The 13,445-nt window shown below is 50.4% G+C and overlaps 1 protein-coding gene across 1 annotated transcript; it reads left to right on the top strand.

Moving 5' to 3' along the window:
* Positions 1 to 1,870: 1,870 nt before the first annotated feature.
* On the top strand, positions 1,871 to 11,916 carry MMP21 (matrix metallopeptidase 21). The gene is made up of 7 exons (XM_010357730.2): positions 1,871 to 2,032; positions 3,368 to 3,902; positions 4,925 to 5,064; positions 5,320 to 5,461; positions 7,147 to 7,404; positions 10,675 to 10,847; positions 11,408 to 11,916. Exons 1-7 carry the CDS (start codon positions 1,871 to 1,873, stop codon positions 11,705 to 11,707), a joined length of 1,710 nt encoding a protein of 569 aa, XP_010356032.2. The 3' UTR covers positions 11,708 to 11,916.
* The last annotated feature ends 1,529 nt before the right edge of the window (positions 11,917 to 13,445 follow it).

Genomic DNA, 13,445 nt, shown 5'->3' with positions numbered 1-13,445 from the left:
CCATCCTGCTCCTTGACCTGTGCAGCCTTTACCAGAGACAGAAGGGCAAGCCGTAGTCTCTACTGGAGACAGGTCTTAGGGAACGAGGAGCATGTTACGGGTCCTTCTGGGGACAGACTAAGCATTTAGTGGCCTGTATTAGGGTTGTCTAACTGCTGCACCCACCAACCCCAAATCTTAGGCTCCAAGCAATAAAGTTGTTTCTTGCTCCTGTCACAGAGCAGTCAAGGGTTTGAGGGTGGCCTTCCACAAGGGGATTCAGGGATCCAAGCCACTTCTGCTGGATGCTCTGCATCTGGTCAGGAGTTGAGGGAAGAAATCACAGAGAATACGAGGGTGGTCTTAGAGTTCAGGCCTGCAAGTGGCACACATCACTCTATCCATTTTTTTTCCCCCTTTTGAAACAGGGTCTCATTCTGTCATCCAAGTTGTTGTGCAGTGGCATGATCTCGACTCATTTCAGCCTCAGCCTCCTGGGCTCAAGTGATCCTCTAGCCTCAGCTCCCCCATGTAGCTGGAACTGTTGGCACGCATGCCACCACACCTGGCTAATTTTTGTATTTTTAGTAGAGATGGGGTTTCACCATGGTGCCCAGGCTGGTCTTGAACTCTTGCTGGTTTTGAACTCCTGGATTCAAGCAATCCACCCCCTTGGCTTCCTAAAGTGTTGGGATTATAGGTGTGAGCCACCACATCCGGCCCATGCCGAGCTAATTTTTAAACATTTTTTGGTAGAAATGAGGTCTCACTGTGTTGCCCTGGCTGGTCTCAAACTCCTGGTCTCAGTCCTCCTGCCTCAGCCTCCCATAACGCTGGGATTATGGGTCTGAGCCACTGCACCTGGTCTCTCCATATTTCTATGATTCTCCATATTCCCATGGACAGCTGTGGCCCAGTCAGTCTGCACTCTCTGGAGGATGTCTGCTCAAATAAAAGCCCAGTTCAGGGAAGGTTCTGTCTTCAGGATCCCAGAAAAAACTTGAGGCTTCTCCATGAGGGGAAAGTGAGTGGGCCGAGGTGATTCTAGTTTATCCTCATATACAAATCTCTACCCACAGAATGGGACACTGTGCAGTCATTAGCTGGAACGATAAATACTTGCATTCAGAAATAGAAAAGTGCCTGTAACATTGTGCTGACTTGAGAGGAATAGAGAATAGAGTTCATGTAAAATGAGAGACACACACAAATACTTCTCTAGGCACCTGTGCATATGTATCTGCAAGAATGTTCACTGAAATGTCACCACCAGAATCACAGAATTTCTTCTTCATTCTCAGCACTTTTACAATTTATACTATCTACTGAGAAGATCTCCTTTATATAAAGAGAAACAAAAAGAAGAAAAGCCACACAAAAAAAGTCTGAGAAACAAACTAAAACTCTCCAAACCCCAGTTCACCAAGAAAAAAAAAAGCGACCCAAACTGTAAGCAAACTAACGGTCAGCGTTTTTAAACTCAGGCTCAGATCTGAGAGGCACGTTGTTAGGGGTGCAGTCTCATGCCTCTGTTAATTCCACAGCTCATTTAGTAGCAAACTTGCCCACAGTCCATCTCCATAGAAATGGAACCCACAGGCACTGGCAATTGTAGGATGTCATTACCCGAGGAGGTGGCAAACTCCGGAGGCTGAGAGGAGTTCTCACACCAACAAGAAAGGTGAGCCTGGGGTCTTCAAAGGCAGCACGCCCATGGCCTGCCACGTGGCCTCCTAGTGGGCACACTTCAGGGCTGGGTGAGAAATGCTTGGAAACCTGGGTGCTCCCTCCTGGGTGGCTTATAAAAGCCACCCTAGGTTCTGCTCCTTAAGGAGAGGTGACGGGGACGGGGATGAAGCAGGCAGGGAGGGCAAGGGTTCAGACCAGGCCAATGCTCGCTGCCTCCATCTTCCGTCCGACACTGCTGCTCTGCTGCCTGGCTGCTCCCTGGTCCACCCAGCCTGAGAGCCTCTTCCATAGCCGGGACCGCTCGGACCTGGAGCCATCCCCACTGCGCCAGGCCAAGCCCATTGCTGACCTCCACGCTGCTCAGGTAGGAGGAAGCTGGAAGAATAGCAACACCCCCAGGCACACACACGTGCACACAGGCACATGCACATGCTCGCACAGGTACAGGCACGTGCACACGCACGCATAGGCATATGCACATGCACGCACAGGCACAGGCCAGGATGCCGACTATGCAGAGGCAGAGAAGGGCCACACAGGCTGGGCTGGGAGGGAGGAGTGGCTCCTATTGAACAACCATGAATCCATGCTTAACCTGATTTGACAACCCCACAGGTCAGCCCTAGTGAGAGAGAAATGTCCATGCCCAGACAACAGACTGAAATGCCAAGTGGCTTTCCAAAGGCAAGCATGTGATACTGTAGTGTCCAAGGCACTGTCCGAAGGTTTTCTGTGGCTGCTCACCATGCCAGTCTCTGGATGTAGAGAAGGGGACAGCCCTGCAAGGTTCCCCAACACCGCAATAGTGAGGATCCTAACAGAGCTGTCTGGGGTGGCATCTGTGGACTTCACTTGAGTCTGTGGTGAAGAACCCAGGGGTCCAATGCAGCCGATCCCCTCCTCCAGAGAGTCGTGGTTGGGGGCAGGGAGTGGACCCATGGAACCCCTTGACCTGCCCTGGCACGTGGTCCTGTGGTCACCATAGGCCAGGAGCTGATGCTCAGGGTCAAGTCCAAGCCCCAGCTCCCATGGTGCCCCAGAGGCCAGGGCAGAGAACAGGACAGCCGCCCTGTAGCCAGGCCCTCAGCACCAGGGAGGCCGCGGACCTCGCTCTCTCTCTGCGGCCATAAGGAAGCCCCCGGGTCCTCAAACCTAACCACTGCCAAGCCCCTCAGTTCGAATTCCCAGCTCTCAGGACATGCCTCACCATGGCCTTCTCTGCGGTGTGGCCACGCCCGGCCTGCCTTGGCAGCCCCACCTGCCCCCCACGACCTGCCCCCCATGGCCTCGGGGAGCGTCTTCCTCCCCCTGCCCCGACCTCTTACCTCCTCCCGGCACTCGCCCAGTCCGCTGCCCAGGTCTCCTGCTCCTCGGGCCCTGGGGCGCCTCTGACTCAGCCTGGTGCCCATCCAGGGCCCGCACTCAGGACGGCGCCCAGGACTCGCTCCCTCTCTCCTGTCTACCTCTCTCCTGTCTCTGTCTCTCACTGCTGTTCTCTCTGTATCTCTCTGTCTATTTCTATTGCTATCTCCATCTGTTTCTCCCTGGCTGTCTCTCTGCTTCTGTCTGTCTCTATCTTTGTCTCTCTGTCTGTCTCTGTGTCTCTCCCCATGTCTCTGTCTCTCTAGACTCAGGGGCAGGGCAGCCCGGGAGGGCCCGGACCGAGGGGCCCAGATTGGGGTGCCTTTCTCTCCCACAGCGGTTCCTGTCCAGATACGGCTGGTCGGGGCTGAGGGCGGCCTGGGGGCCCAGTCCCGAGGGGCCGCCGGAGACCCCCGAGGGCGCCGCCCTGGCCGCGGCGGTGCGCAGGTTCCAGCGGGCGAACGCGCTGCCGGCCAGTGGGGAGCTGGACGCGGCCACCCTGGCGGCCATGAACCGGCCCCGCTGCGGGGTCCCCGACACGCGCCCACCGCCCCCCGTCGCCGCGCCTTCGCCCCCCGGCCCGCCCCCCAGAGCCCGCTCCAGGCGCTCCCCGCGGGCGCCGCTGTCCGTGTCCCGGCGGGGTTGGCAGCCCCGGGGCTCCCCCGACGGCGGGGCCGCCCGGGCCTTCCCCAAGAGGACGCTGAGCTGGAGGCTGCTGGGCGAGGCCCTGAGCAGCCAACTGTCCGCGGCCGAGCAGCGGCGCATCGTGGCGCTGGCCTTCAGGATGTGGAGCGAGGTGACGCCGCTGAATTTCCGCGAGGACCTGGCCTCCCCCGGGGCCGCGGTCGACATCAAGCTGGGCTTTGGGAGAGGTAAGAGCGCCCCGGGCTCCTGGCCTTCCCGCCCCAGCCCCTTGGGGACCCCGGCGCACCTACCCCCGTCTCGGCCACCTGCAGAATAGGGGGCTAGGCCCTCCCGGCCTGTCCCAGGCGCACCTGTCAGCAGGCAGAAGCCTCCGGTCAGCGTCGTCTTGTCAGAATCATGGTCCCCCCGCAGAGAACCCGGTGTGGCCTATGGGGACACTACGGCCGGCCCTGGGCACAGGCTGCTGCCCGGGCTGCTCCTCAACGTCCCACTCGGCTCCCTGCCTGTGCCTCCAGCTTCCCTAGGGAGCAGCAGCCGGGGCCTCGGGACAGGGCGGGGTCAGGCACAGGTGCCACCACCTCCCCCGTACAAATGGACAAATGCGGGACAAAACACCTTGGACATCTGGCAACAGAAGTGTTTTTAAGGGGCAGACCCAGCAGAAGAGGTGACCACTGCCACCTGGAATTGGGTGCTGGCACCCACAGGAATCAGGTCTTGGTCTAGACTCAAGGATGGCTGGGATCTGGGATGCCCAGAAAAAGGCACCCAGAATGGAGAGTGGATGAGGGCGTGGAAGTGGTCAGAGACAAGCAGCAAGTAGACAAGCCGCTTTTCAGTCCCATCGGTGACCCGGGGGTGCTCAGGGCTGTCTTCTGGTCTCACTGGGTTAATGTCCCAGGGTGAGAAGTACAGGGACACAGTTGGCTGAAAAAGACAAATTTTAAGCGACCCGGCTTCCAGTATTTCATGACCTCCGCAGAGGCGAGGATCCGGCCTTTTTGCCGTCTTCCCAGCCCCCCTCTGCTCTGCTCCCAGGCACTTGGTGCCTGCTGGTCTCTGACTGTCTCTGACAGTAAACACAGTTTATAAACAAACCGTCTCCCACCCTCCTCACATTGAGGACTTAATCCAGGAGCTGTCGCTCTGTCTGCCTCTGCTGCCGGTTCCTGGAGGCTGGGGACCCCCAAGGTGAGGAGTCTGTATGTGGGGCACTCATCCTGCACCGGGACCTTTTCCCCCTCGCCAGGCCGGCACCTGGGCTGTCCGCGGGCCTTCGATGGGAGCGGACAGGAGTTTGCACACGCCTGGCGCCTAGGTGACATTCACTTTGACGACGACGAACACTTCACGCCTCCCACCAGTGACATGGGCATCAGCCTTCTCAAGGTCAGTGGTCCTGAGCCGCTCGTGTTGATAAGACACCAGCAGTGCTCATGGGCCGATGTCCAAAAAGTCCAAGCTTTTCCCATGTAGCGTCCGCATCCTCTGAGGAGGTGAATCTGTGTCTGACGACGGCTCCCCAGTTCCACTGGTGCTCCCCTCTTCACAAGCACCGCTCCTCTCGAAACAGGCCTACGTCTGTTATGCAGGGATCCATCGCCCAGGCTTCACCTAGCGCCCATGGTGTGTGTCCCCTTCTAGGTGGCCGTCCATGAAATTGGCCATGTCCTGGGCTTGCCTCACACCTACAGGACGGGATCCATAATGCAACCAAATTACATTCCCCAGGAACCCGCCTTTGAGTTGGACTGGTCGGACAGGAAAGCAATTCAAAAGCTGTATGGTAAGACTGCTGGGGAGGGCATCCCTCAGCTGGCGGAGGACACTGTATTCCAGACCACAGCAGGACCCCGCTCACTCCTCACCGGGAACCTGGGCCCAAGAGCACAACGTTGTGCAACTCATGTCACTCAAGGGTAGCCGTCCTCTAGCTCCCTGATGCCACTGTCTCAGTTAAAAGTGGTTCTGCCCAGTCGACAGCCAGTCCTTCCTGTGTCCTGTCTTCCACATGCCACATGCATTTCCCAGGAGGACAGTGAACGCGGTGTTTTTCTCAACACAAGCAGGCCCCCCCACCCGTGCTATGGCATCCCCCCAGAGACGCACACACTGGAAGCCCTGGGAGTTTACTGCAATCCCAAAAAAACTGAGTTTAGCCTGGCCAGAATAAGCTCTAATCTCTATTTAAAATCGTTCAGGCCAAATGTTCTAGTGGTTGATTAAAGTGGTTAGTGATTTAACACCGAGGCCCGAGGGAATAAAGCTGTCCTCCTCTTTTCCATTCAGAGGTTCCTAGGCTGGGCACAGTGGTTCACGCCTGTAATCCCAGCACTTTGGGAGGCCAAGGTGGGCGGATCCTTGATGTCAGAAGTTCGAGACCAGCCTGATCAACATGTTGAAACCCTGTCTCTACCATAAATACAAAACTTAGCCAGACGTGGTGGCACACGCCTGTAATCCCAGCTACTTGGGAGGCTGAAGCAGGAGAACTGCTTTAACTCATGAGGTGGATGTTGCAGTGAGCCAAGATTGCACCACTGCACTCCAGCCTAGGTGACAGAAGGAGACTCTGTCTTGAAAAAAAAAAGTCCCTAACAGAGACCATCCCATTTCTGTTCTCACATCCCCCCGTTCTCAGCAATGTGTGTCTTTGGAGACAACAACAGTCAGGACACACGGACTTGCCCCAGTGGAAATCTTACTTTTACATGAGCCCAGAATCAAACTTCTTCCCACTAATGAAGTCAAACTACCGTCAAGGCGTCAAGGGAGGCATTCACTAGCTATATTTAGGGTGGTCAACCGTACATAACTTTGCATCCAAATTGAGATGCTTCTGAGAGGGGCCTGGGACACTGTGAAGAATGAAGCCACAATGTGCCTGGGAACCAGGACTGTAGCAGGCAGCTTGGCACCCCCAGCTCCCTCTGTTCACCACCTCAATCTTTTTTTTTTTTTTTTTTTCAAGATAGGGTCTCACTCTATTGCCTAGGCTGGAGTATAGTGGACTGATCTCACTCATTGCAGCCTCAACTTCTCAGGCTCAAGCAATCCTCCCACCTCAGCCTCCCAAGTAGCCTGTGCCAAGGGACCACAGGCACGGGTCGCCATACCCAGCTAATTTTTGATGTATGTGTATGTGTGTATATATATATATATATATATATATATATATATATATATATATGTGTGTGTGTGTGTGTGTGTGTGTGTATATATATATTTTTGTAGACACTGGGTTTCACCATGTTGCCCAGGCTGGTCTTGAACTCAAGCAATCCTCCTGCCTCAGTCTCCCAAGATGCTGGGATTACAGGCATGTGCCACTGCACCTGGCCTCACTTCAGTCTTACATGGGGTCTTACTTTAAGGTGTTTTTATAGAAAGCCCCAGCTTTGCAACTGTCTTCATTCAAGTCACACATGAAAATATGTTTCTGTACCATGTGACAAGTGACTTTTTTTTAAGGCTCCTGTGAGGGATCATTCGATACTGCATTTGACTGGATTCGCAAAGAGAGAAACCAATATGGAGAGGTGATGGTGAGATTCAGCACGTATTTCTTCCGCAACAGCTGGTACTGGCTTTATGAAAATCGAAACAATAGGACACGCTATGGGGACCCTATCGAAATCCTCGCTGGCTGGCATGGAATCCCAACGTACAACATAGATGCCTTTGTTCACATCTGGACATGGAAAAGAGATGAACGTTATTTTTTTCGAGGTACAGATTCTTCATGGATGGTTCAATTTCTCTTATTAAATGAATGCACTCAGAAGGAATGTCTTGAGCCGCTACCAAGGAATCTGTTGTAATGCTCTCCTCATTACTTGCTTAATTTTTATCTGCTCCATCAGACTGGAAGCTCTGAGGGCACAAGGATTAGGTTCTATTCTGGTTTTTTGTTTGTTTGTTTCTGAGACAAGAGTTTCACTGTTACCCAGGTTGGAGTACACAATCATAGCTCACTACAGCCTCGACCTCCTGGGCTCAAGTGCTGTTCCCACCTCAGCCTCCTGAGTAGCTGGGACCACAGGCACACACTACTACACTTGGCTTAATTAAAATAACTTTTTTTTTTTGGAGAGATGGAGTCTCACTGTGTTGCCCAGGCTAGTCTTGAACTCCTGGCTTCAAGCCGTCTTCCCACCTTGGCCTCTCAAAGTGTTGGGATTACAGGTGTGAACCACTGCACCCAGCCCCTGATCTTTTTAAGAAGGCACTAAGTCACCGAATGAGTGAATGAACTCTACTAGGTACTAAGGTGGCTGCCAAAAAACTGGAAGAAAGGGCCCTGCCCTGCAGTTTTAATCTGGTTCTGGTGGGAAAAAAAAAATCCCTTGGACATCTAGCAACAGAAGTGTTTTCAAGGGGCAGACCGAGCAGAAGAGGTGACCACTGCCACCTGGAATTGGGTGCTGGCACCCCAGGAATCAGGCCTTAGCCTAGACTCAAGGATGGGTGGGATCTGGGATGCCCAGAAAAAGGCACCCAGAGTGGAGAGTGGATGAGGGCGTGGAAATGGTCAGAGACAAGCAGCAGAAGCAAAGCCGTGGGGCTGGGAGTGAAAAAGCCACAGACCTGTGAGACTGGGGTCCACCAAAGCTGGCGACAGACTCACCCGGGATGAGGTCAGGCTAGAAATGCAGGTTGGCCCAACCGCAGAGGGCCTCAAATGCCAGGGTCAGGGCTGGACTTCGCTGAGCAGGCCATGAGCCATCAATGGCGACTGCTCAACAGGGAAGGTCAGTGTTTTGCTGGAAGACAGAAACTGATGTGGTGGAGCCTGGGGGGTCATGGGGAACACACAAAGAAAGGCAGGTCTGGGACTCTTGCTACCGCTGCTCCTTACTCACACCCGGTCTCATCCAGTACCCTGGGCCCGGTGCACGAGGCACGCTGCCTTTGCAAAACCAGACAGCACAGAGTCCGATCATAAACATGATTTTGTGGTCACTGCTTTTTCCTTCCCCTTTCCTACCCAGAGACAAGCTGTATAGCCCCTCCGCCTGAATCCTGGTAATATAACCATGGGGCTTTCAATTGCTCAAAAAGACTTAACAAGGCAGGAGCCAAATGGAATGAACTTTATATGCAAATTTTACCATAAGGATCCTGTATATAAATTTGGTCTCAGTTTTTCTTCATATCACACAAAGGAAGAATTAGTTCAGTTACATAAAGAAATTGCCTTACAGCTGACTTTTTTTAGTTCAGGTCTTTCAGAGTTGGAAGCACATCTCTCAGGGTTTTAAGAAGCTCCAAACTAGACTTTATGCTGGCAACACTCAAAGAATCTTAATTACAGATTTAGGTCATCATAGGATAACTACTACAATACAGCTGTATTTTACTCTTGGAGCTTTAAAAACATCTTAATTTGGCCGGGCGCGGTGGCTCACGCCTGTAATCCCAGCACTTTGGAAGGCCGAGATGGGCGGATCACGAGGTCAGGAGATCGAGACCATCCTGACTAACACGGTGAAACCCTGTCTCTACTAAAAATACAAAAATTAGCCGGGCGCGGTGGCAGGAGCCTGTAGTCCCAGCTACACGGGAGGCTGAGGCAGGAGAATGGCGTGAACCCGGGAGGCGGAGCTTGCAGTGAGTGGAGAGCGCGCCACCGCACTCCAGCCTGGGCGACAGAGCGAGACTCCATCTCGAAAAAAAAAAAAAAAAAAAAAAATCTTAATTTGGCCGGGCGCGGTGGCTCAAGCCTGTAATCCCAGCACTTTGGGAGGCCGAGGCGGGTGGATCACGAGGTCAGGAGATCGAGACCATCCTGGTTAACAAGGTGAAACCCCGTCTCCACTAAAAATACAAAAAACTAGCCGGGCGAGGTGGTGGGCGCCTGTAGTCCCAGCTACTCGGAGGCTGAGGCGGGAGAATGGCGTGAACCCGGGAGGCGGAACTTGCAGTGAGCTGAGATCTGGCCACTGCACTCCAGCCTGGGCGACAGAGTGAGACTCCGTCTCAAAAAAAAAAAAAAAAAAAAAAAAAAAAAAAAAAAAATCTGAATTTGTTATGAATATTTTGGATTAAAAGAAATTCCTGTTAGAGTGAACTGCATCTCTAACTGGACATACGTCACATTGTTCTTAATAGTGAACTTTTCCAAGTATATTAAATATTTGGTTGCTAAGGAACGTACCGCTTGGGGTGTTCTGTGAGCTGTGAACACCAAATTATCTGAGTGGATTTAGTCTATTCCGTTGGCAAGATACCAAATATTCAGGATTAGGAACTAACAAGAAGAGGCTAAAATAAACTCCTACTGATTTAGAGCATGCAATGAGTGAACTCTGAAACAAAATGGGGCAAAGTTCCATTTCATAGGACAGTGGGCAGCCTCTGCGGAGTGGCATCTGAGAGTCCTGGCTTGCATTCCTGGCTCAGCCTAGGCGGTCTGAATGTGGACAAGTCACTTCAGCTCTCCAGTGTCCTTATTTGTAAGGTGGGCGTGGTGGTGGGACTAGAGGTCTCTCAGACCCTCAAGGTATAATCCAATCATAAGGATCATGATTTCTTCAGTAACAAGAGGGCTTATATTGATTAGGATAGGAAAGTGATTCCAAGCCTTGGGCCACTAACATTAAAAGGAACATCTTTAGACTGTAAAGGAAGAAGAAAAAAACATTAAGATACTAAGGTAAAAAAGACAGGATTTTTGCTGTTTTGTTTTTGCTTTTGATGAGGGCCGGGAGGATGACGTTCATGGGGCGGGGTTTCCTTTTGCTGTGAAAGGCAACCAACATTCCAACTGCAGCAGTGACGGTCAAGAAAAATGCACTTCCTGGGCTAAATGTAGGAGTAATTCAAGACCTGGGAAATCGCGGAGTGGAGGCTTCACTCAGACGCCGAAAGCCCTGCTTTCTCCTAGAATCATGGCAACACATTGTAGAGGATTGGCTGAGACCTAGATTGAAAACTGTCCTCTTTGTCACGTGATTTAATAGTAATAAACCATATGCACGTATTTTGTTTGGCTCTCAGGAAATCAATACTGGAGATATGACAGTGACAAGGATCAGGCCCTTACAGAAGATGAACAAGGAAAAAGCTATCCCAAATTGATTTCAGAAGGATTTCCTGGCATCCCAAGTCCCCTAGACACAGCCTTTTATGACCGAAGACAGAAGTTAATTTACTTCTTCAAGGAGTCCCTTGTAAGTAGAAGGCTCTTCAGCCTAGCAATGCTTCTGTCATCCCTAATAGAGATTGGTCAGATGATCAAGTTCATATTTAAAAGCCGTACTTGGCCTGCCACAGTGGCACATGCCTGTAATCCCAGCACTTTGGGAGGCCAAGGTGGGCAGATCGCTCAAGTCCAGGAGTTTGAGACCAGTCTGGACAACATGGTGAAACCCATGTTTCGGTCTCAACAAAAAATACAGAAATTATCCAGGTGTGGTGGCACGTGCCTGTGCTCCCAGCTGCCTAGGAGGCTGAGACGAGAGGATCACTTGAGCCTGGGAGGTCGAGGCTGCAGTGAGCTGTGATTGCACCACTGCACTCCAGTCCATCTGAGCAAGAGTGAGACCGGGCCCAGAAAAAACCCAAAAAACTTGTACTCACTTCAGATCTAAATAGCGATGGCAGAGCACGATGGAAAATTAAGAGGTTCAAGTCTAAAGAATTTGGTACAAAGTCTTGTCTCGTTGTTATAAATTAACCTAAAAATATTAATGATTTTCAGAAGAGCCAGTCTATCTTATTTGCTTTGCAGGTATTTGCATTTGATGTCAACAGAAATCGAGTACTTAATTCTTATCCAAAGAAGATTACTGAAGTTTTTCCAGCAATAATACCACAAAACCATCCTTTCAGAAATATAGATTCCGCTTATTACTCCTATGCATACAACTCCATTTTCTTTTTCAAAGGCAATGCATACTGGAAGGTAGTTAATGACAAGGACAAACAACAGAATTCCTGGCTTCCTGCTAATGGCTTATTTCCTAAGAAGTTTATTTCAGAGAAGTGGTTTGATGTTTGTGATGTCCATATCTCCACACTGAACATGTAGTAAGAAAAAGGGGGAAATGGAGAGTCATAGGATTTCGCTAAGAGAAAAATTCTGATATTGTTTACAAAGAAAACCAGAGTTTCAGTAGCTAAAGCAAATATGGCACTGTAAGTTAAAACCCAATGGGAAAAGCCTTAGTTGAACTTTTAAAATACTTGATTTAAAAATCAATTGCTCAGGGAAAACATAATTCATAACCTAGAAAGGTTAAAAAAAAAAACAACCCAAAAACTAAGCATCCAATGATCTTTGCCTGCTTTCTACTCTGTGGCGCTCCGCCCATCCCAACTGCTTGCCCACCTGATTAACGGGAGTTGGAAGGGCGGCCAGAGCCCTGGGTCAAGCTATCAAGGAAGGAGATGGCACGGAGATGATTTTACTGAGGGATGTAACGGGAAAGTCATGGGGTTCAAATGGATTGCCCTCCACAGTCCCTGTCAGAATGACATTTCTCTACAGACAGTGTACAAAAGGTTTTCATGTTGATTTCTCTCTTGATCTTCACAGCTCTGTCAGTGTGGCAGGATGGATGCTACTATACACATTTCCAGTCACATTAGCCAAAGTTCATCTGTTGTATCTGCCAAAAGTCAAACCCAGTAGTAGCTCTGAGCCTGCATCTCCAAATCCCAGCCCAGGGCCCTCTGCACTTCCTCTGTGTCACTGTGGTGGTCTCAGGCCCTGAAATGAGTTGCACCCTCTTGTTTGAAAACACAGGCCTGCAACCCAAATGGTCCAGAACAGAACAGCTTTGCTGGTTCACTATAATTCATTTAGTGTTCTCTCCTACCACTTTATATGACCGTTTACTTAGGTTCTAAAGACCAGACTACCAAAAGGAGACTCTTGAAGCTAGCTGGATAATTTTATTTTTCCAATATCAGTTATATCTAGGATAGGCAGTACATCCCTTCAACTTTTACATAATATGGCTATTAACTCTTAACCCAAACGAAAACCCAATGTCATTTGTAATGATGTGAACAAAATCTGAAATTAACTGAAATGGATTCAGTAGCCTCCATGATCACGCCACAGATATGAATAGCAGAAACACAGGTACTTCAGAAAATTTTAAGTTAAAAACAGCAAATTACAAATATATTTTGTAAGGATCTTTATTCCCCCCGTAGGAACTTTCATGTTATTGCTCTGACAAAGGAAGATAACTAGAGTTTATTCTTGCTTAAGAACAAATTCTCCTGTTGACTGAAAGCTTGTTTCAGCCAAAGAGGGGGCAGGAGGAAAGATCAGCACCTCTCAGGCCCCTGACCCCAGCTCAGTCCTGCCTGAGCAGGAACATGCTTTTGAATTCACTAACCCAAAAGATGGTATATCATCTTTGATCATAATCAACAGAAGTGTCTAGGTTTATCTAGCAGGGTGAAGATAGTTTTATTATGTGTGTACACTTGCTACAAGGGGAAACAGAATGACACTGGTCCTGAAATGAAACATTGCTGAATGTGTACAACTGCTGTACAATTTAGAATTCAGTCAAAACTTTAAATGTTTCAGGGATTAATTTTTGCAAACTGATACAAATCTGTTCCAAGAAAAATGCAAACTAAGTAAACAACAACTAAGTGGACAAATGGCAAGAGAGAATTCTGCTAAGCTATGATGGATGTTAACTCACTGTCAATGGGCTGGGTGTGATGGCTCACACCTGTAACCCCAGCACTTTTGGAGGCCGAGGCAGGTGGATCCCTTGAGCTCAGGAGTTTGAGACCAGCTT

Source organism: Rhinopithecus roxellana, chromosome 11 (assembly GCF_007565055.1).
Source record: "Rhinopithecus roxellana isolate Shanxi Qingling chromosome 11, ASM756505v1, whole genome shotgun sequence".
Lineage (NCBI taxonomy): Eukaryota > Metazoa > Chordata > Mammalia > Primates > Cercopithecidae > Rhinopithecus > Rhinopithecus roxellana.
The sequence above is the reverse complement of the archived record's forward strand: the minus strand, read 5'-3'. Positions and strand labels throughout refer to the sequence as shown.

Coding starts and splice junctions, on each gene's coding strand:
- MMP21 (XM_010357730.2), top strand. CDS start 1,871: ATGCTCGCTGCCTCCATCTTCCGTCCGACACTGCTGCTCTGCTGCCTG. Junction 5,065..5,319: donor TGGGCATCAGCCTTCTCAAG/GTCAGTGGTCCT, acceptor GTCCCCTTCTAG/GTGGCCGTCCATGAAATTGG. Junction 5,462..7,146: donor AGCAATTCAAAAGCTGTATG/GTAAGACTGCTG, acceptor CTTTTTTTTAAG/GCTCCTGTGAGGGATCATTC.